Below are 23,742 nucleotides of genomic sequence, written 5' to 3'. Positions count from 1 at the left end.
AAAAAAAATTAGCTGGGGGTGGTGGCAGGCACCTGTAGTCCCAGCTAGTCCCGGAGGCTGAGGCAGGAGAACTGCTTGAACCCAGGAGGCAGAGGTTACAGTGAGCGGAGATTAGGCCACTGCACTCCAGCCTGGTGACAGAGCAAGACCCCGTCTCAAAAAAAAAAAAAAAGAACAGGATCAATTATATATCTGAGCAGATACTGTAGCCCCACTCCAAAACTGCTCTCAGTGTCCCTCTCCATATACCTGGTAAAGACGCCAGCTGCTAGTCCAAAAGTGGTATCATTGGCTCTTTCTACAACCTCAGCTTCAGTGTCAAATGGTAAAATAGACATAACGGGCCCAAAGATCTCTTCTTTCACACAGGTCATGTCATCTCTGCAATTAGCTGCAAACATTAAAATAAAAACCTCCTGAGTAGCTTGGACCATAGTGTGCACCATCACCCCCAGCTAATTTTTTGAAGATGAGGTTTCACTATGTTGCCTAGCCTGGTCTCAAACTCCTGGACTCAAGCGTCCCTTCTGTCTCAGCCTCCCAAAGTGCTGGGATTACAGGAGTGATCCACTGCACCTGGCCCAATATTATTAATTTAACAATATATTGTAAGCTTTTCCTATTCATGTAATAACTGCAATCTAATTCATGGTATGGACATTAGGTTTCTCAGCTTTTAAGTATCATTGGTTCTTTTTAGTGAGGGTGAAAGGTTATACACTGCATCGAATATAAAGCTGTTAAAAACTGACACCAGTATCAGCCTTAGGGGCAAAAACCAGCTTAATTTATAGTCAAATAATGTGTAAGAAATTATACAACATGGTCCAATCTATGTATAATTGTTTAAAGCCTACAAAACTATCAATATTTTTGTAAGGGATACTAACATACACTATCAAATGATAGACAAAAAGCCAAGAATGATTAAAAACATTTAGAATAGTAGTTACCTCTGAAGTAGGAGGAAGTAGATGGTTGGGAATAGGATGGCCATATACACCTTGACTGTCAAAACCAAATTTTTAAGACTGACTGGAGGTACTATTATGTAATTTCTAAAAAGATTAATACATTATCTGACAAACTGGTTTTGTTTTATTGATGACTGATACAGTTTGGATGCTTTTCCCCTCCAAATCTCATGTTGAAGTATGAATTCCATTGTTGGGAGGTGGGGCCTCGTGGGAGGTTTTTGGGTCACAGGGGCAAATCCCTCATGAATGGCTTGATGCCCTCCGCATGGTAATGAGTGCGTTCTGGCTCTGTCAGTTCACACAGACCTGGCTGTTTGAAAGAGCCTGCAACCTGTCTTGTTCTCTTTCACCATGTGACTCGCCTGCTCCCCTTTTACCTTCCACCACGACTGAAAGCTTCCTGAGGCCTCACCAAGAGCAGATGATGGCACCATGCTTCCTGTACAGTCTGAAGAACCATGAATCAAATAAACATCTTTACTACTAACCTAATCTTAAATATTCCTTCATAGCAATGCAAAATGTTTAATACAATGACCTACAGGTCACATGAAAAACATTCTTTACTTTCTCAAGGAATTAAATTACTTTATTTTTTAAGTCAAATATACACTTTAATATTTTTTAGTCCCTTACTTCCAGAATGATAATTGTGGTCCTGTATAAACTAATACATATGGGTGCCCTAAAAGACGGGCACACAGAAGGATCTGAAGGTAATGGAGTAAGTAGTTTACTTCTTAAACCTGGGTAGTAGGACCACACATTTGCCAGTCCCTTGCTTTATACCATATACATATTTTATAAATATTCACCTCTATCTATTCAGTATTTAATTCAAATAATGTAAAAGCAAACAAAAAGAAGACATACTTAATACACAAGGTCTCATGTAATATCCATCCTTTAATTTGGGATCTTCAGGTACATATATATCTCCACCACATAACACTTTAGCACCCTGCCGAAAAAGGAAAAAAAAAAACTTTTGTATTAAAAATACAATCCCAAAATGCATTCCTGAAATGTTAAGTGTATCCTGAACAAACGCATACTTAGTCTTCACAGTGCAGGCACAAAGCAGAACACAGCCAGGAATGCTAATAGTCAAATGAATATTAACATGAAAAGGGCACAAAGTAAGTGATTTAGGACTAGTTTAATCTTCCCCAACTCACCCTACTGCCAATTATTTCTTACCTGCTCCTTTGCCACTTTAAGAAACCCAAGGACTCGCTCCAGGTGTGGTCGGTTGATGAGTGGACCCATCCTTGTGTCTTCCAGAAGGGGATCTCCAATTTTAATCCTTTGGGTCTGTTTCACCACTTCCTCTGTAAATTTATCAAGAATTTCTTTCTGCACAAATACTCTTGTGCCATTACAGCAAACCTAAAGGACAAACAGAGACATCAATTTCTATGTGTATAAAGGGAAAAAAGGGAAAAGGAAAAAGGAACGCAATCTAAAAACTTTAAACTGAAAAGAGACACTATACATTTTTTTAAAAAGGTATTTCCATTTCTAAAAAATTGTCTCCATACTGAATAAGAAGGATCACAGACATAATTGTGGACATATCACTCCATAAGCAAAATCTGCCCTTTGAGGTAAAAGTTCTTATTTTGCTTGTTTAAATTTTGTTAAGGCCATTGCTAGATCCATATAACCCATAGCACCTCTCCTACTTCCTCCTATCAGGGGCTCAATCTGGGTGTATATTTTAAGGATGGCAGGGAACTGAAGAGTAAAACTGTATTAAGAACTGCAGTCTTAAATCTAATTGTTAAAATATTGAGTTCCGTCCACGCTTGTCTTTGAAATCATTAATAATCACTATTCAGACCCTCCTATAGAAAGGAACATAAACACTGTTCAAATGTTGTAAGAACATAGAATACAAAAGCCCAAAAACAGATCCAAGTGCTCATGAAAATCTAGTTTATAACAAAGGTGAAAGTTAAACCATTAAGACACAGATGGACTAAATAAATGGTTCTAGAACAAATCATTAGTAATCTGGAAAACATAAAACAAGATATGTATCTTACTTCATACATAAACTCCAAATGTATCAGAAATCAAAATATAAAATAAGAAATCAAGGCATAGTGGCTCACACTTGTAATCCCAGCACTTTGGGAATATAAGGTGGGTGGATCACTTGGGCTCAGGAGTCCAAAATCAACTGGGACAACATGGTGAAACACCATCTCTACAAAAAATACAAAAATTAGTCGGGTGTGGTGACATGCACCTGTGATCCCAGCTACTTGGGAGGCGAATGTGGGAGGATCACTTGAGCCCAAGAGGTCAAGGATATAGTGAACCATGACTGCGTCACTGCACTCCAGCCTGGGTGAGAAAGTGAGACTTTTTTTTTAAAGAAAAAAAAAGGAGAAAATACAGGTAATTCCTCTAAAACCTAGGTGTAGAAAAAAGTTTTCAATTATCCCAAATCTAGACACAATTAAAGAAAAAAATTGATAAATTTGTCTACAGAAAAATAAAAATCTTTTGCATGGCAAATACCTTAAACTAAGTCAAGACCATTGAAAAACTGGAATAAAATTATTTGCAACATTTATATCAGATAAAAGGCTATGATCACTAATTTTAAAAAACTCTTAAAAATTAATGGAAAATTATATCTCATAGTACAACACACCAAAAATGTGAACATTATACGTGAATTTTGAAAAAGATGTTCAATGTCATTCATAATTATAAAACTGAAATTAGGTTGGGCATGCTGGCTTACCCTGTAATCCCAGCACTATGAGATGCTGAGGCAGGTGGATCACTAGAAGTCAGTAGTTTAAGACCAGCCTGGCTAACACAGCAAAACCTCATCTCTACTAAAAATACAATTAGCTGGGTGTAGTGGTGCACACCTGTAGTCCCAGCTACTCGGGAGGCTAAGGTGGGAGAATTACTTGAACCTGGGAGACTGAAGTTGCTGTGAGCCAAGATCGTACCATTGCACTCCAGCCTGGGCAACAGAGCAAGACCCTATCTCAAAGACAGACAGACAGACAGACAGACAGACAGACAGTCAGATAGATAGATAGATAGACAGACAGATAAAGTCAAATTAAAACTATGCTGAAATACCACGGTCTTATCTATCTGGTAAAAATTTAGAATTATGACTATATATTCTGTTAAGAAAGGCTATGAGAAAATAGGTATTCATACATTTTTAGTAAGAATGCAACATTTCCTTTAAGAAAGGGATTTGGCAATATCTTATAAAATTACATATGCAGTCAACATCACTGATCATTCAGGGAAATGCAAATCAAAACCACAATGAGATACCATTTCATATCCATTAGGAGGATGACTGGTGCCACTGCACTCCAGCCTGGCGACAAAGCCAGACTCCATCTCAAAAAAGAAAGGCAATATTGTACACATTAAGGGAATGTGTACTGTTCAAAAAGGGATACCCCACAAGCATTACCACAGCAAAGCTGGAAGAGCCTACACTGTTACCCAGCATGTTGTTGGCACTATTGTAAACAAATAAAGGCAAAATTCTGGTCAAGAGAATTAATGTGCACACTGAGTACATCAAGCACTCTAAGAGCCAAGACAGCTTCTGAAATGCATGTAAGATGATGATCAGAAAAAGAAGGAAGCCAAAGAGAAAGGTACTTGTGTTCAGCTGAAGCACCAGCCTACTCCACCCAGGGAAGCACACTGTGTGAGAACCAATGGGAAGGAGCCTGAGCTGCTGGAGCCTCTTCTCTGTGAATCCATGGCATGATAGGTGTAAAAAAATAAAAGACCTCTGGACTGCAAAATTCTTTCTCTTCATTGAGTAGACAAGTATGGTGTCCTTTCCCTCAAAGAAATAATTAAAGCAAATTTTAATTGTGTCCTAACCTATTGTGTAATGTCTTTACTGTTCGGATTTAGTGTTTTTCTTGCTGAAAGATGTGAGGTGGCTTATTGTGCAACAATTTACTCAACTTGTTAAAACAAACAAACAAACATGTTATTTATGAAATACTCATACTGGTTTGAAGATAGTCCTTCTAAATAATCATTTTAAAAAATTACAAAATATAAAAAAACAGGATGGGCACAGTGGAACATGCCTGCAATCCCAGCACTTTGGGAGGCCAAGGTGCATGGATCACTTGAGACCAGGAGTTCAAGACCAGCCTGGCCAACACAGTGACATCCCATCTCTACAAAAAATACAAAAATTAGCTGGGTGTGGTAGCATGCTACATGGGAGGCTGAGATGGGAGGATCACTTGACCTGGTGGGGGCTGAGGTGGCAATGAGCCAAGAAAACACCACTGCACTCTCACCTGGACAACAGAGTAGCACCTTGTCTCAAAAATAATAATAATAGACAAACAAATAAACAATAATGGAAACAGGGCTCCTTTAGAGAAACGGCTGATTCCAGAGCACAGCCAGGGGAAGTATGAGATGAGTCTGGAACACTTTGCTATGCCAGAAAGTAATGAAGTATTCAAAGAATAATGAGGACATAACAAAAGGTCACAGAAAGGGGTTCCCACTAGCCAATATGCAATTATTTGAGCATCAAAATAAATAATGAGGCCAGGTACGGTGGCTCCCGCCTGTAATACCAGCACTTTGAGAGGCCAAGGTGGGCAGATCACCTGAGGCCAGGAGTTCAAGACCAAACTGGCTAACATGGCGAAACCACGTCTCTACTAAAAATACAAAAAAATTAGAGGGCCGCCAGGCACGGTGGCTAACGCCTGTAATCCCAGCACTTTGGGAGGCCAAGGTGGGTGGATCACCTGAGGTCAGGAGTTCAAGACCAGCCTGGCCATCATGGTGAAATCCCATCTTAAAAAAAAAAAAAAAATTAGAGGGCCATGGTAGCGCAAACCTGTAGTCCCAGCTAGTCTGGAGGTTGAAACAGGGAAATTGCTTAAACTCAGGCAGCGGAGGTTGCAGTGAGCCGAGATGGCGCCACTGCACTCTAGCCTGGGTGACAGACTCCATCTCAATAAAAAAATAAAAATAGCCGGGCGCGGTGGCTCAAGCCTGTAATCCCAGCACTTTGGGAGGCCGAGGCGGGTGGATCACGAGGTCAAGAGATCGAGACCATCCTGGTCAACATGGTGAAACCCCGTCTCTACTAAAAATACAAAACATTAGCTGGGCATGGTGGCGCGTGCCTGTAGTCCCAGCTACTCAGGAGGCTGAGGCAGGAGAATTGCCTGAACCCAGGAGGCGGAGGTTGCAGTGAGCCGAGATCGCGCCATTGCACTCCAGCCTGGGTAACATGAGTGAAACTCCGTCTCAAAAAATAAATAAATAAAAATAAAAATAAAAATAAATAAATAATGATAGTACTGGATTACAACACATAGAATGAAGTAAGAATCCATGGGTCCATACTGATATAAATGAATGAATGAAAAACAAACAGGCGTGAAAGGCAAGCTCTTTCTTACAGTAGAAGGTGAACTAACAAATATAGAAGAAATGATGGAATTGGAAAACACCATTTGCAACCACCATAATAAAAACTGTTTTTAGCAAGACTCATCAGTGGCGATAAAAGTATTTACCGCATGAAAGTTTGATGAGGAACTTGATAGTCTCAAAATACCTCCTACAAGATCTTATTAACCACAAACTAAGACACAGTAACTTTACAGTGAAGATTCACCTTAAAGCAAGTGATCAAAGTTAAGTCACCAGTGAATAGGATACAACAACATGTTTGCGGTACTTTTGCCAAAAATTCATAATATGAATCTAACAGGAAACATCTGACAGACCCAAACTAAAGAACATTCTACAAAATGAATGGCCTGTTCTCCCAAAATGTCAAGGTCCTGAAAGAAAAGAACTGTTCTCAACTAAAGGAGATTAAAGACAATACAACTAATGGCAATGCATCCTCTCTGACTGGATCCTGGACCAGAAAAAACATTTTTTTCTATTTTGCTATAACGGCATTTGTCAAACAAATGGCAAATTTGAATAGGGACTATAGATTGAGTAAGGCCTACAGACTGAGTAACAGTACGATATCAATGTTAATTTTTCAATCTTACTAAGTGTACTGTGCTTATGTAAAAGAATGCACTTGTTTTAAGGAACTTTATATTTAGAGGTTAGGGGCCTTATGTCTACAATTTAATCTCAAGGCTCAGAAAAACTTAATATGCCTATGTATGTACAGGCAGATAAAGAAGATGATAAAGTAAATGTGTTAAAATGTTATTATTTGGGAAATCTGGTTCAAAGGTACCTGGGAATTCTTTGTGCTGTTTGTGCAACTTTTCTGTAAGTCAGAAAGTATTACAAACTAAAAATCTTTAAAACATGCTGTCAGATGAGGAGGTGGAGATTCCTTTTACACCTCTTCCAGGGACAGGTACATACCTGGCCTTGTGTGAGGAAGTTGGCCATCAGCGCCCCCTTCACAGCATTGTTCATATCACAGTCTGAGAAGATGATGAGTGGAGATTTGCCTCCAAGTTCCAAGGTAACAGGTTTGACTCCTTTAGATGCCATCTCCATGATCTTACAGAACAAGGACAAGGTATTCAGAACTTTAACACAAAATTACATCGCATGCTAGGTCAATTAGACCCTGAACCTACAAAATCATCTTGAACTGTGTGTGACCTGTAGCCTTATTCTTGTCAATATCCTTTGCCTTTGTCTATTAAAATATACTTTTCCAAAAACTGAAGAGAATCCACCGAGCTGCACTGACCCTGGAAGAGGGAGTTCATTTAAAAAATGTCGTCCCAGTCTGGGTAACATTGCAAGACCCTACCTCTACAGAAAAATAAGAAAATTAGCCAGGTACAGTAGCACATGACTATAGTCCCAGCTTCTTAGGAGGCTGAAGCAGGAGGATTGCCTGAGCCCAGGAGTTCAAGGCTGCAGTAAGCTGTGATTACACCACTACAATCCAGCCTGGGCAACAGGGTGACACTGTCTCAAAAAAACAAAAATAAAAAATATTGTTAATTCAGAAGACTATCATAGTCAGAAATTCTTTTGTGTTACTGTTACTGTGTATAAGGCTGACAGAGTTCAGAACACAAATTAATGTCAAAATAATGAATCTGAAATAGCCTGAGTAAAAATCCTTCCTTCTATACAAGAAATTAAGTCACCAAACAATACAAGTGGCAGCCCAGGCCCCTATCCACTCAGACACATCCTCTCCTTAGACTGGAGCTAATATTTCCTCCTCTACCTGGCCTACCAAAAATCACTCCATGTGTACTCCCTTTGCCCCTTCACACTTTTACAGGAAACTTCACACCTTTGCCCAATAAAAACTCCTTCCCCATTCCCAATACAGGCTAGGCAAAATCAAAACAGAAGCCTCCAAAATATACTCTGGGTAGGACTGGCTTTGCCCTATCCAAATGCCGTTTGTGTTGACCAATACTGGTTACATCCTCACCTTCATGCCAGTGGGCACACTTCCAGTGAAGGAGACTTTGGCCACATCGTGATGCTGACACAGAAACTGGCCTGTGGCAGCCCCACCCTGCACCACATTGAAGAGCCCAGGAGGCACACCAGCCTCAGTGTAGATTTCAGCCAGTAGCAATGCAGAAACAGGTGTAAAGGGAGAAGGTTTGAAGACCATGGCATTACCTGCATAAACCCAAGACACAAACATAAAAAGACTTCTTAAGACCAATGATCCCCTGAAAACAGGCCTAGAGGACAATTCAAGAATGATTCCAATTGTTTCCTCTTCCCCTAACAAATCCTAGACCAAATATGTTATTAATAAATACATTAGGCCGGGCGCGGTGGCTCACGCCTGTAATCCCAGCACTTTGGGAGGCCGAGGCGGGTGGATCACGAGGTCAAGAGATCAAGACCATCCTGGTCAACATGGTGAAACCCCGTCTCTACTAAAACTACAAAGAATTAGCTGGGCATGGTGGTGCGTGCCTGTAATCCCAGCTACTCAGGAGGCTGAGGCAGGAGAATTGCCTGAACCCAGGAGGCGGAGGTTGCTGTGAGCCGAGATCACGCCATTGCACTCTAGCCTGGGTAACAAGAGCGAAACTCCGTTCCCCACCCCCGCCAAAAAAAAAATAAATAAATAAATAAATATATTAATTCGTTTTCACACTGCTAATAAAGACATACCCAAAACTGGGAACAGAAAGAGGTTTAATTGGACTTAATAGTTCCACAAGGCTGAGGTCTCAGAATCACAGTGAGAGGTTAAAGGCACTTCTTACATCGGCGTCAAGAGAAAAATGATGAAGCAGCAAAAAGCAGAAACTCCTAATAAACACATTAGATCTCATGAGACTTATTCACTATCACCAGAATAGCACTGGAAAGACCAGCCCTCACGATTCCCGATTCCCTCATGATTTGATTCCCGGATCCCTCCTAACATGTGGAAATTCTGGGAGATCCAATTCAAGTTGGGATTTGGATGGGGACACAGCCAAACCATATCAGTAAGTAAACAAATCTTGTCCTTTTCATCTTGGTTTCTCTCATACAGATCCCAAACCCTACAGTTGCCCAGTCTCACACTTGCCTATCTAGGCTTTTTCACATATATTATTTCATTTAACACTTTCAACAGCAGTATGAAGTAGGTATCATTAGCTCCGTTTGATAAAACTTGACATTGAAGACCAGAAAGGTTCACTTGATGAGTCCTCAAAGCTAGTCACTTAATTCTGGGACTATTTTTCCTCTTTCACAGATGTTTCTCAAAGAGAAATAGGCTAAAACAAGAACATGCAATGGCAAAAGGACAAAAGCTGCATTTCAATGTAACGTCCTAACAGTAATGCTTTATAAAACATTATGGTTTTTTCTAATATATAATTAGTCTTCTTTCCCCACAGATTCTTCTCTTTAAATACTATAGGAAAACTGTTTTATGCCAATCAGCCAAAGCTCCTCTAATGGAAGCCTTGCTTATTATTTCTCTTAAGATCCAAATGAAGAAAGAAGTTTATCTTCTGCTTCGTAAATGAAGTCAAACTCCTAAGTGCTAACACATATATTAAAATTCTTGTCCAGAAAGGAAGACCAACTTGTAAGTAGCACAAATCTAATTCAATTTAATAAGAAAATTAAATTTCTTCCTTTTCATATACAAAATTAAATAAATAAAAACTGGGACTATCTAGACATGATTGTGTATAATCTAAACTGTAAGGTCCTTGAGGGGCAAGACAGGTCAGGAATGAGCCACTACCTCTGAGGTTTTGAATATCCCAGAGCAGGCCCCTTCTGATTTAAAGTGTTCATAGAGAGGTGAAGGGTAAAGAATGCGGAGAGAACAAATGGCTCTCAAATGGAGGGATATTTCATTCTTACCACAGGCTAACGCAGGAGCTGACTTCCAAGAGGCGATCTGAAACGGGTAGTTCCACGCTCCTATTCCCACACATACCCCAAGTGGTTCTCTTCTGGTATAACCAAAGGATCCACCTGGAAGCTGGATGTGTTCACCTACAGGAAAACAGGAGTAAAGCAGGATGCAGGTCTGTCCTCCCCAAGATTTCACCAACATCTGCAGCAGTCTGACTTGTACTCCAGTCAGCGCAGCCTCCCCACTGCTCCCAGTACACCAGGCTCACCCTGTCTCCATTCTTCTATTTTTTCCAGTCATTCTTCCACTGGCTTCCACATATTCTCTCCACATAGAGAATCCTGCCTATCTTTCAAACACATGGTCACCCAACTTGATTTAATTCTCTAAGAATTTACTCAGCCTCCATTAGATAGCTTAGATGAAACAAAATGGAAATGAAAGGAGGACACAACAGGAGGAGAAGCTTCTGAGCTCCCTGCAACCTTCCTAGGCCCTACAAACCATCCAATATCAATTGTTGACAACTTTATACATTGTCAAAAAAAAGTTTGCTAAATAGATAAAACTGGTGAATATGACAAACTGATTCTTGGAAAAACTGATTTTTCAGAAATTTGGTCTAAAGCTTAAGTATCATGCTAGGTGCTATATATGCACTATCTCGTTTAATCCTTAAAACAACCCAAGAAGCTAGGAATTATCTCCAGTTTAGATTAGGAAAGATTTTTCCCAGGTCACCCAGGTAGAAAGTGACAAACCCAATAGGTTCACCCGGGTCTGTCTCAATTCCAAAATCTCCGCTCTTTACCACTAGGCCCTGCACTTCTGCCTCACTGTCAGCTGGTGACAGACACCAGGTGAGGACTTACCAGCCATGGATGCAGCCAAGCCCGCAAAATACTCCAGGCACTGCCAGGAAGTGTCGATGTCCAAGCGGGCCTCAAAGATGGACTTGCCGTTGTTGATGCATTCCACAGTGGCAATTTCATCCTTCCGTTCCTTTGGATAAAACAGGAGACTAGATTTAAGACATATTCCAGTATGTCTTGATGTAGTTAATGCTTAAACAGAATACACTGATCAATTTTTAAAGCTAGAAATAGTTTTCACTTTAAGCGAGAAGAAATTGCAGTGTTACATTTAGAAGAGATAAAAGCTTATGGCCGCACAGCAGCCCTGTTCTTCCCTCATTAATTAATGGACAGAGATTTAAGACCACAACTTTATGCCAAAATCAGTTAGTAAAAGAAGGGGCAAGACCAGGCAGAAATGAACCCATGCCCTCTGAGGCTCTGAATGTTGCAGGGCAGGCTCATTCTGATTTGAAGTGTATGTTTACTGAAGAGGTGAGCAGTAGAGAATGGGGAGAGAATGGGGGGCTCACAAGTGGAAGAGTAATTCATTTTGGGAAATGAACATAATACGTGTATGTATATAAATATCTAAGTATGTTTGCTCATATATGGTAAGAGAAAACAGTTCTTAGGGAATTTAGTATTTAAGAGGCTGTAATATGCATCACTTTAATTCACCCAAAGAATTGCAACATATACTCTAATACTTTCTAATACTTAGCACTCAATCAATACTGTTTTTCAAATACCATTTCTAGTTCTGGACTCCACAACTTACTAAGGATAAAAAAAATTCAGGCCGGCCGGGCGCGGTGGCTCAAGCCTGTAATCCCAGCACTTTGGGAGGCCGAGGCGGGTGGATCATGAGGTCAAGAGATCGAGACCATCCTGGTCAACATGGTGAAACCCCGTCTCTACTAAAAATACAAAAAAAATTAGCTGGGCATGGTGGTGCGTGCCTGTAATCCCAGCTACTCAGGAGGCTGAGGCAGGAGAATTGCCTGAACCCAGGAGGCGGAGGTTGCGGTGAGCCGAAATCGTGCCATTGCACTCCAGCCTGGGTAACAAGAGTGAAACTCCGTCTCAAAAAAAAAAAAAAAAAAAAATTCAGGCCGGGCACAGTAGCTCACACCTATAATCCCAGCACTTTGGGAGGCTGAGGTGGGTGGATCATGAGGTCAGAAGGTTGAGACCAGCCTGGCCAACATGGTGAAACCCCGTCTCTACTAAAAATACAAAAATCAGGCCGGGCGCGGTGGCTCAAGCCTGTAATCTCAGCACTTTGGGAAGCCGACGCGGGTGGATCACGAGGTCAAGAGATCGAGACCGTCCTGGTCAACATGGTGAAACCCCGTCTCTACTAAAAATACAAAACATTAGCTGGGCATGGTGGTGCGTGCCTGTAGTCCCGGCTACTCAGGAGGCTGAGACAGGAGAATTGCCTGAACCCAGGAGGCGGAGGTTGCGGTGAGCCGAGATCGCGCCATTGCCCTCCAGCCTGGGTAACAAGAGCGAAACTCCGTTTCAAAAAAAAAAAAAAAAAAAAAAAAACAAAAATCAGCTGGGTGTGGTGGCGTGTGCCTGTAATCCCAGCTACTTGGGAGGCTGAGGCAGCAGAATCTCTTGAACCCGAGAGGCAGAGGTTGCAGTAAGCCAACATCGTACCACTGCACTCCAGCCTGGGTGACAGGGAGACTCTGTCTCAAAAATAAACAAGTAAACAAAAAAAGGGCAAGTTAGCACATTTTAAATAAATATTGCAATTTTTGAATAAATATGTTCCTTCAGAAAGGATCTGTTCACCATTCAAACGTGGTCTAAATTAAACTGTCTTTTAAACCAACAATTTACCTTCTCTCTTCCTGATTCTATACTCACCAAAAACAACCTTTTGACAATTAACTTGTTTCCCAGTATGCTGACACTAGAAAGAGGGTACCCTAGGAGAAAACAAGCATCAATTCTTACACCAAGCATAAATTATTCCCCATTCTTAAGTTTGTTGAGAATAATTAACATGAAACAGTTTTCCAAAGGTATAATCAACCATAAGTAGCTTAAATTTTGTTTCTTGAATGCAAGAGAAAACTAGGCCCTAGAGAGGCTAGCTCACTGATCAGTTGAATAAAGTGATGAATCAGCACAGAATATTTGAAATACAGGGAAGAGATATTATACTGGCAATAGTGAAACACAGTAGTTCTGCTTACAATTCAGTGTAAGAGTGAACAAACAGGAAGTAATCTGTGACTCTATCGCTGCTAAGCCCTGGAACATTTACCAAGAAATAGAAACTTTTACTCGAGATTTTTTCTCTTTTAAAATAATGGATAGACAAGTAGTTTTGGGGACTGTTTTTGAGGTTCCAACTCTCAGAGAAAATTCAGTTTACTAGACAGCCTTGGAAAATTTTTTGTCTTATTCTATTATTCTCCATCCTTACAAAACAAGGTTCTCTACTGAAGAGCATTGGGAGATCTTCTGATATACTATGTAAGGATCATCAAAGATGTCTGACAAAAATTTCTGCCTGCTACTATTGCAAGAACAACCATAAAATGAAATTGTTCACTGTAACGACATATTGCTACAAGTATTAGTTGGGAAGTACATGCTTTGTTCCCAACCCTGCTGCTCCTCTCTATCACCCTGCTTTACAATATGACTTGACCGGGTGTCCACTGGGATGAAAGATTAGAAGTCAAGGGCAGGTCCCTCACTTCTACCTTTCACTTCGGAAAAAAAAATTAAAAAGAAAGAAAGAAAGAGAGAGAGAGAAATGATGGCCCACTTTTTTTCCAAATTTAATGAAACACATTTACAGATTCAAGAAAATCAATAAACCTCAGGGAAAATACATATGAAGAAAACTGCACCAAAAAACATCATCATCAAATTGCTTAAAACCAGTGATAAGGAGAAAAATCGTAAAACAGCCAGGGGTGGGAGAGAAGGGATGCACTACAAAGAAAGATGCAAAAATGACAGTAAATTTCTCTTCTGAAACAACACAAATCAGAAGACAGTGAAGCAGTCTCTTTAAAGTACTGAAAGAAACAACTATGTATCTAGAATTCATTCAAAAATTAATGCAAAAAAAGACTTTTTCAGATGTACAGAATCTGAAAGAGTACCGACAGACCTGCACTGTAAGAAATGCTAGGCTGGCGGGCGCAGTGGCTCACACCTGTAATCCCAGCACTTTGGGAAGCTGAGGCAGGAGGATGACTTGAGCCCAAGAGATCAAGATCAGCTTGGGCAACATAAAGAAACCTACTCTCTGCAAAAAATTCAAAACCTTAACCACATGTGGTGACGTGTCTGTAGTCCCAGCTACTCAAGAGGCTTAAATGGGAGGATCATTTCAGCCCAGAAAGTCAAGGCTACAGTGAGCTATGACTGTACCACTATGCTTCAGCTGGGGAGTCAGAGCAAGACCTTGTCTCAAAAAACAAAAAACAGAAAAGAAATGCTGAAGAAATTCCTTCCAGCAGAAGAAAAATGATAGCAGATAGATACCTGGGTTGACACAAACGACTGATGAGCACCACTAACGGTAAATATGTGGACAAATGTAAAATAGTTTACCTTATTCTTGAAATCTTAAAAAAAAAAAAAAAAAAATTAACTGTTTAGAGCACTAATTTTTTTTAAAAAAAATTCCAGCCTGGTAAACATGGCAAAAACCTTATCTCTACAAAAAATACAAACAAAAATTAGCCAGGTACGGTGGTGCATATCTACAGGAAGCTGAGGCAAGAGTATCCTTTGAGTCCAGGAGGCTGGGGCTGCAGTAAGCCATGATTGTGCCACTGCACTCCAGCCTGGGTGACAGAGCAACACCCCATCAAAAAAGGAAGGAGCAAAGAACTGCAGATCTTGATTAACTAGAAAAATCACTAAAAGAAAACTGAGAGCTAATATGATTATAGGTATGGTCAGAGAGTGGGATCTCTTCAGTTACAGAATAAATTGGGGTGAAGGTAGGTCCAGAGCATGATCATCAGACAAGAGCTTTCAAGAAAGGTAGTAGTGTGTTTCTGATTAATAAAACACCACACAGGTAACAAAGGAAATACAAAGGGGAGGGTAAAGTAAAAAGCAATGAAAATTAGTATCAGACAATAGATTTCAGAGCAAAAACTATTATTAGATATTATTTAGGATCAATAAAAGTCATTTCTTAACAATTAAGGAGCCAATTCTTAACAGCCCTACAATACTGCTCAAAGGAAAAAAAAATGGACAAATGAAAATAACAAATTATCTGCCATGAGTTAACTTTGGTTTATTGAATTAAAAATAAATTTTTAATAACAGGGGAAAATACTTCATTGGGAGAAAATTCTGCCCACATATTTTGATATTTCTGAATGGTCAGGGCCTTCTGAGCAAAGGACACTGACAAGCTGACTGAATAGCAAAGGCCCTGAAAGGCAGAGACAGTATCTCCCTAAAGATAGAGAACTCTGGAGAAAGGTAGAATTGTAAACCTCCATACTTGCTGGTCTTGGAAACATCTGCTTATACATCCCCTTACCTACCGTGGGGACTGGTGCTTTGAAAACAAAAACTAAGCCGGGCGTGGTAGCTCACGCAACTAATCCCAACACTTTTGGGAGGCCAAGGAGGGCAGGTCACCTGAGGTCCAGAGTTTGAGACCAGCCTGGCCAACATACGGAAACCCCGTCTCTACTAAAAATACAAAAAACAGCCATGGGTGGTAGCACATGCCTATAACCCCAGCTACTTGAGAGGCTGAGGCAGGAGAATCACTCAAACCCAGGAGGCAGAGGTTGCAGTGAGCTGAGATTGCACCACTGCACTCCAGCCTGGGCAACAGGGTGAGACTCCATCTCAAAAAAAAAAACAAAAAAAAAAACACAGAAACTAGTGCTAAGGTATTGCTATGGCTGCTGCATTTTGCTGTGAATAATAAACTAACTTTTTTATTATTTATATCCAAAAAGCCTCATGTCTTTTGCCAGGATATGTATGTATATTATATACATATATTATACATAATTATATAATTTACACACATAACAGATTATATGTATGTTATATAGATTATATATAATTATATGTGTATAGTTATGTAGACATATATGTTATATATATGTGTGTACAATACATATATACACATACACACACACTCTTAAAAGTAGGTAACTCTCCGGTGGCTCAAGCCTGTAATCCCAGCACTTTGGGAGGCCGAGGCGGGTGGATCACAAGGTTAAGAGATCGAGACCATCCTGGTCAACACGGTGAAACCCCGTCTCTACTAAAAATACAAAAAATTAGCTGGGCATGGTGGCGCGTGCCTGTAATCCTAGCTACTCAGGAGGCTGAGGCAGGAGAATTGCCTGAACCCAGGAGGCGGAGGTTGCGGTGAGCCGAGATCGCGCCATTGCACTCCAGCCTGGGTAACAAGAGTGAAACTCCGTCCCAAAAAAAAAAAAAAAAAAAAAAGTAGGTAACTCTCAAGCCCTTCAGTTTGACTTAACATGCTTATGACGAAAAGTCATCACAGACCTACCACTCAGCTATCCAAGATGCATATTTTGATGTATTTTCTTCTGAATTTTCCAACTTTCTATAATGAATATCTGGTACTTCTGATCTTTAAGACAATATAAAGTTTAACTTTCTTTTTTTAAAGAGAACATCTACAAATTTATGAAATCTTCCCAGACAATTAAACTAACAAAACTTTACTTAAAACTCTATCTGAAAAGAAATCTAAAAAAGAAAGGTAGACTTGAGGGTCATCAGCATAAAGAATAAAAAGGAAACAAGTAAACAACATGGGTTAAAAAGAAACAGAAGCCAGGCATGGTAACTTGCCTATAATCCCAGCACTTTGGGAGGCCGAGGCAGGTAGATCACTTGAGGTCAGGAGTTTGAGACCAGCCTGCCCAACATGGTGAAATCCATCTCTGCTAAAAATACAAAAATTAGCCAGGTGTGGTGGCGGGCACCTGTAGTCCTAGCTACTTGGGAGACTGAGGCAGGAGAATTGCTTAAGCCCGGGAGACGGAGGTTGCAGTTGAGTGGAATCGCTCCACTGCACTCCAGCTGGGTTACAAAGCAAGACTCCATCTCAAAAAATAAAAATAACAAAGATGAGCTATAAAGAGTGCATTATAATTCAAAAACAATGACAAACATGAAAACCTGAGATGTCCAAGAGCCAAGACCCAGATGGGAAGTATCGAACAAAAACTTGTTTTGTATACTAAGGTGAGCATGTAGAAATGTTTTTGTTTTATAAAAACATTCTGACCGAATGTTGCACCAAAGTCAAACTGCAAACATCACAAAGAACCCTCAGAGCAATGTTTGAGTTTTCTGGAAGGAAATAAATTAGAACATACCCTTATTATTCTGGCAGCCTCCAAAAGGATTCGGCAACGCTCCATGCCAGATTTTTGACTCCATATTTTAAAAGCAGCCTTTGCATTCTGAACAGCCAAATTTACTTCCTTTTCTCCTGAACATGTGAAAGTAGCTATCACTCGGCCTATAAAGAGAGGAAAAGTCAGTTTTATCTCAAATTGTTGCCACATATTTAAATAAAATATTATGTATCGACATTCTCTTAGTATTTCCTTTTTGTTTTTCAGTATGGTTTGACTTAGTGACCACCTCTATACTAGCAGTTCTTTTTTGAGACAGAGTCTCACTCTTGCTGCCCAGGCTGGAGTGCAATGGCATGATCTTGGCTTACTGAAACTTCGCCTCCCAGGTTCCAGAAAATTCTCCTGCCTCAGCCTCCTGAGTAGCTGGGAGGCGCATACCACCATACCTAGCTAATTTTTGTATTTTCAGTACAGACAGGGTTTCATCACGTTGGCCAGGCTGGTCTGGTACTCACTTCAAGTGATTCACCCGCCTCAGCCTCCCAAAGTGCTGGGATTACAGGTGTGAGCTACCGTGCCCGGCCTAGCAGTTCTTAACTGTATTTTGCGGTCACTGACACCTTTCAGGAGTCTGATAAAAGTTGCAGACCTCTCTCCAGAAAAATGTGCTTAAACACGTAACAGAATTACAGGGATGCCATGTCCCCCGGCCCTAAATTCATCATGGATTTTGGGTTAAGAACCCCGGTTCTCTACTATTTTACAATTGGGTTTACTAACGTTAACTTCCTATAAAGTTTTGCAACACTCCTAAACATTATCCCACAATCTCAGGGGTCTTGCAAAATGAAAGTCAAAAGTAATCAGTCTACTGGGTCATGAACTCTGACTGTAAATCCCTCATCTAAAATGTTCTAAGTATGTTATACTACGATACTTGATAAATCTAGATAACAAGCAGCAATATCAGGATAAGGCACCCCTAAAAGAACTTTTTTTCCCTCAAAAAACCCAAGATTTCTTTTTCTTATTCCACCTTTATTCTCCCTCCCTATTCTGGTGCAAATTACAAAACAATTTTTCTGGACCCATATCCCAAGGACTGTACTGCCTCTACCAACAAGAATTCATTACGTTTGCCAAATCAGCAAATCCTATTCACAAGAACTCCTGGGACTCTTTCCAAGATTTCACAAATCTGCAACTTCTGTTACAAATTTGAACAGCCAGCTGGTAAAGGCGGTGGTAGCTGAGTCACACACACTCCAGGCAATTAAAGAGCAATTTTTCTTTCTTTAGTACCAAGATTAGGTCGGGGTATAGAAGCTGTTTACTCCTATATAAAGAAGAAATGTGATAATGCCTTCTGGTTCTGCCAAGTCACTGCTCTGATTTAGTGTGGATGGTCAAATACTAAATTCTCCAGTCCCTTGCAATCCAGTTTTATTGCTCTAGCTACATTTTACACAGAATATTTACATTTTTCTCGCCACATATATTCCATAAAACCCAGCAAAATAAACACAAAACCAAAAAAAAAAAAAGCCTCTTCCTCCTTATCGCTGTGACTCTCAGAGTTCCCAGAGTAAATCCAATGCCTAGCATGGTGCTTAGCACACATTAAGCATTAGATAAAAGTCTTATTTCGGGAAGATGAATAAATGACTACGGTTACTAATACTGCATCGCATACTTGAAATCTGCTAAAAGAACATATCTTAAATATTTCACTATCCAAAAAAAGTCTTAACTATATAGAAGCAATGGATAGCAGATTGATTGTGGTAATCATTTTGTAAGGTATACATACATCACGTTTTACACCTTAAGAATATATCATTAACAAATTTTATTTGTTAATTACACTTCAATAAAACTGGAGAAGAAAGTATTGAGTAAGAGTGGAGTTTTTTCCTTTCCCAATTCTGATTAACATGCACAAATATTTTCATATTAGAATGTGGAGACAAAGCCCTCATTCGTAGTCATTAGAAACTATCTGTAAGCGCTCCTCCATTCCCAGCACACATGCTTATCTCCCCCACAACCCCGCCCCGTTCTTCTAGAAATCCTCTCCTATGCACACATTTGAAGACAATAATACATCAGTCCTAGTTTTAAAAGGAAACAGTTGGCCGGGTGCGGTGGCTCATGCCTGTACTCCCAACACTTCGGGAGGCTGAGGCGGGAGGATCACCTGAGCTCAGGAGTTCGAGACCAGCCTGGGTAACATGGTGAAACCCTGTCTCTACTAAAAATACAAAAATTAGCAGGACATGATGATGGGCGCCTGTAATCCTACTCGGGAGGCTGAGGCGGGAGGAGCACTTGAGCCCGGAAGGTCCAGGGTGCAGTGAGCTGAGGTCGCGCCAGTCTGGATGACACACAAAAAAAGGAACAGTTAACAAAGGCACGACTTCCCGCACGAGGACTTCGCGAACTCTGTTCTGGCCCGGGTAAAACTACTCACGATCCCACCACGCAACTGACCAGCTTTTCCTTTTCCTCCCTTCCCGCCCACAGGCACTCGCGTTGCTCCAGAATCCGTAGCTGCCTACACGCACAGCCTTAGACTCTCCACCGTCACTGTGCTCAAGTCAACCTGAAGAACACAAGGGAATTAGGGCTGGCCGGGATATCCGCGCACCGGCCCCCGCGGCGCCCCAGCCTCCCGGGCTCCGTGCCGTTACCGGTTGCCGGCTCGAAAGCCTTCTCCGTGCCAGAAGCGTCCGCCGGCTCCACGCGGGTCCCGCCACGGTAATTGAGCGGCTGCGACACAACAAAGGTGCCGGTGCTCATGGTGGCCACAGGAGACGACAGTAGACTGCGAAGAAGCAGAGAAACCGCGGCCCGCCCCGCTGGGAGAAACATAACAAGCTGACGCTGCTCCCGGGCCGACGCTGGGGCCCTCTGAGAGGCGGGGCCTCTGAGGGGCGGGGTCGCGGGAGTGGCGGGGTCGCGGGAGGGGAGGGGCTGCGAGAATCGGTTCTAGGAGATTCTAGGCGCAGTCAGTCACTCGGTACCTCTGCGGTCCAGTACAGGCCCTCGCCTCTCCAGGAGGGTGGGGCCAGACACCAGTCTCCCCCGCCCCTTCCTCTCTGTTCCCGCTCCCTAGCCCCGCCCCTTCCTCTCCGTCCCCCCTCCTTTCTTCCGCCCGCCCCTTCACCCCGTCGCACGCCATATCCGACACACACTCTAGGCGGGAAGAAGAGGACTTCCTTCTTCGTAATCAGTATTTGTGCCGCACTTAGCAAGCGTTTTCGGATTCTTCATTGCATGTAAGCATCCTAGGATCCCATTCTTAATCCTGTCGCCTGAAGAAGGCAGAGGATTGGAGTGCCAAGAGTTTTTGGTGGTTACTTCACTGACGAACCACTGTTTATCTGCATAATAGTTTTTAAAGGGTTACAGTAAAAACCAAGAGGACTGTGGAAGAGATAGACGATATTGTGATGTGAAACGGCTTTTTAAATTCATAAAGAGAGGCTGGGCGCGGTAGCTCTCACCAAGGCTGCGGGATCGCTTGAGCCCAGAAGTTTGAGGGCAACATAGAGACCCCGTCTCTACCAAAAAAAATTAAATATTAACCAGCTGGGCAGGGCACTGTGGCTTACTCCTGTAATCCCAGCACTTTGGGAGGCCGAGGTGGGCAGATCACCTGAGGTCAGGAGTTCGAGACGAGCCTGGCCAACATGGTGAAACCCCGTCTCTACTGAAAATACAAAAATTAGCTGGGTGTGGTGGCAGACGCCAATAATCCCAGCTACTCGGCAGGCTGAGGCGGGAGAATCGCTTGAACCCGAGAGGCGGTGAGCCGAGACTGCGCCACTGCACTCCAGCCTGGGCGACAATAGCGAAACTCAAAAAAAAAAGCTAGTGTGGTGGTACATGCCTGTGGTCCCAGGTACTTGGGAGGCTGAGGTGGGAGGATCCCCTGAGCCCGGGTTCCAAGCTACAGTGAGCCATAATCGCGCCGCTGCACTCCGGCCTGGGCAACAGAGCAAGACCCTGTCTCAAAATAAATTCTGAAGGAGCAATGTGAATGCTATTAATGACAAATATTGATAAAAACAGAGCACTACAGAATAAGAAGAGCAAAGGCCACAGGAAAAGGTGTCAGGAAACAAAATGCCTTCTGTAAGACGAAGCAGCCCCTCGGAGGCACTCACAGGTCTGTCAGCTGAGGCACCTTGCACAAAGGTTCATTCTTTTTACTAAACTTCCATGCACCTCCGGTAGAGACTTTCACAAACAAAGTAATTGGCGATTTGGGCATCTCAGGATTGTTTCTCTTCTAAGGGCTGCTTTCTCAATGTTTTTTCCTCGCCAGCACACTAGCACAATATTAGGGAGTGTGGTTTTCAGGTTTAGAGTAGATATGAAGTATTTGGATCAAATTTTCTGACACTCTATACCGGTTTGTTAACTTTTTCAATGCTACTGAGATGTGTAGGTCTTGATCCTCAGATGGAAACAGCAGTGCCCAAACTCAGAATGCCTGAGGCCACACTCACATATTATTTGTTATTATTGTCCATTGGAAACAAAATTGAAACGTATCAGGAGTTGGTGACAAGCAGCAATGTAGATTTCCAAGATCACTGAATAGTCGTTTGGTACAGAAACTACACATCTCAAATTTTATGGGACAATTTCTATTTAAAAAATCTGTTCCCAACCAGTGCATTTTGACTTGTCACATCATAATTCCTGATGTTTGTTTTGGAAATCTGGTCATGGTGACTGTTGAATTCATAGATTTTAAGACTGACAAACCTCTGGTCAGGCACAGGGCTCACACCTGTCATCTCAACACTTTGGGAGACCAAGGCAGGAGGATCACTTGAGGCCAGGAGTTCAAGACTTTCCTGGGCAACATACTGAGACCGTGTCTCTACAAAATATTTTAAAAATTAGGCCGGGCGCGGTGGCTCAAGCCTGTAATCCCAGAACTTTGGGAGGCCGAGGCGGGTGGATCACGAGGTCAAGAGATCGAGACCATCCTGGTCAACATGGTGAAACCCCGTCTCTACTAAAAATGCAAAAAATTAGCTGGGCATGGTGGCACGTGCCTGTAATCCCAGCTACTCAGGAGGCTGAGGCAGGAGAATTGCCTGAACCCAGGAGGCGGAGGTTGCGGTGAGCCGAGATCGCGCCATTGTACTCCAGCCTGGGTAACATGAGTGAAACTCCGTCTCAAAAAAAAAAAAAAAAAAAAAATTAACCGAGCGTGGTGGCACAAGCCTGTAGTCCTGACTACTTAAGAGACCGAGGTGGAGGATTACTTGAGCCCAGGAGTTCAAGATTTCAGTGAGCTACCACTGCTCCAGCCTGGGCAACAGAGTAAGACCCTTCCTCTCCAAAGAACAGATCTCCTCCAAAATATCTAGCTGTTAAATATTTAGCTGTTCCTCTTACCTATCTGTGCTTTTATTATTATTATGTTTTAACTTTTAAGTTCAGGAGTACATGTGAAGATTTGTTACGTAGGTAAACTTGTGTCATGGGGGTTTGTTGTACAGATTATTTCATCACCCAGGTATTAAGCCTAGTACCCGTTAGTTATTTTTTCCGGATCCTCTCCTTCCTTCCACCTTTATTATTAGATTATTAACATAATATTTTTCACTAACAAAATCCAACATGTAGAAAGAGCTTTATAGGTTACAGAGCCCTTTCACATTTAATTTCTCATCTGATGGTCATAATAACCCTACAAAAGAAAAGGAAACTAACACAGATTGAGCTAGGAGGTAGTATGTGGCACTTTGGTAAATATCTCAGTGGCAATCATGCAAGATAGGTTTTATTATCCCCATGGTACAGATGAGGAAACTGGTAGAAAGATCCTAGAGCTTCCCTATAGCGGAGATAAGGCTGGAGTCTAGCTCTGTGCAAATTCAAAGTAAATTTCCTCTTACTATACCAGATCCAGATGTTGACCCCATGAAGGTTGTCATCAAAATTCACTCTTTTTTTTTTTTTTGAGACAGAGTTTCGCTCTTGTTACCCAGGCTGGAGTGCAATGGCGCAATCTCGGCTCACCGCAACCTCCGCCTCCTGGGTTCAGGCAATTCTCCTGCCTCAGCCTCCTAAGTAGTTGGGATTACAGGCACGTGCCACCATGCCCAGCTAATTTTTTGTAGTTTTAGTAGAGACGGGGTTTCACCATGTTGACCAGGATGGTCTCGATCTCTTGACCTCGTGATCCACCC

General features: G+C 41.7%; 1 protein-coding gene and 1 long non-coding RNA gene across 2 annotated transcripts in view; one reads left to right on the top strand and one right to left on the bottom strand.

Moving 5' to 3' along the window:
• Nucleotides 1-20,532, bottom strand: part of ALDH9A1 (aldehyde dehydrogenase 9 family member A1) — a 25,978-nt gene extending 5,446 nt beyond the window's left edge. The window contains exons 1-9 of the mRNA XM_032291537.1: nt 20,218-20,532; nt 17,543-17,688; nt 11,181-11,310; nt 10,314-10,448; nt 8,410-8,606; nt 7,368-7,508; nt 2,178-2,366; nt 1,851-1,938; nt 250-391 (exon numbers count right to left, since the gene is read on the bottom strand). Coding sequence (XP_032147428.1) covers nt 250-391; nt 1,851-1,938; nt 2,178-2,366; nt 7,368-7,508; nt 8,410-8,606; nt 10,314-10,448; nt 11,181-11,310; nt 17,543-17,688; nt 20,218-20,398 — 1,349 coding nt within the window. The 5' untranslated portion in view covers nt 20,399-20,532. The remainder of the gene's footprint in view (nt 1-249; nt 392-1,850; nt 1,939-2,177; nt 2,367-7,367; nt 7,509-8,409; nt 8,607-10,313; nt 10,449-11,180; nt 11,311-17,542; nt 17,689-20,217) is intronic.
• On the top strand, nt 4,011-23,742 carry LOC116560226. Its single transcript, XR_004272860.1, has 3 exons — nt 4,011-4,872; nt 5,133-5,134; nt 23,709-23,742. It is a non-coding gene; the product is annotated as an uncharacterized LOC116560226 (long non-coding RNA).

Source organism: Sapajus apella, unplaced genomic scaffold, assembly GCF_009761245.1.
Source record: "Sapajus apella isolate SASKATOON/1434 unplaced genomic scaffold, GSC_monkey_1.0 scaffold25, whole genome shotgun sequence".
Taxonomy (NCBI): Eukaryota; Metazoa; Chordata; class Mammalia; order Primates; family Cebidae; genus Sapajus; species Sapajus apella.
The sequence above is the reverse complement of the archived record's forward strand: the minus strand, read 5'-3'. Positions and strand labels throughout refer to the sequence as shown.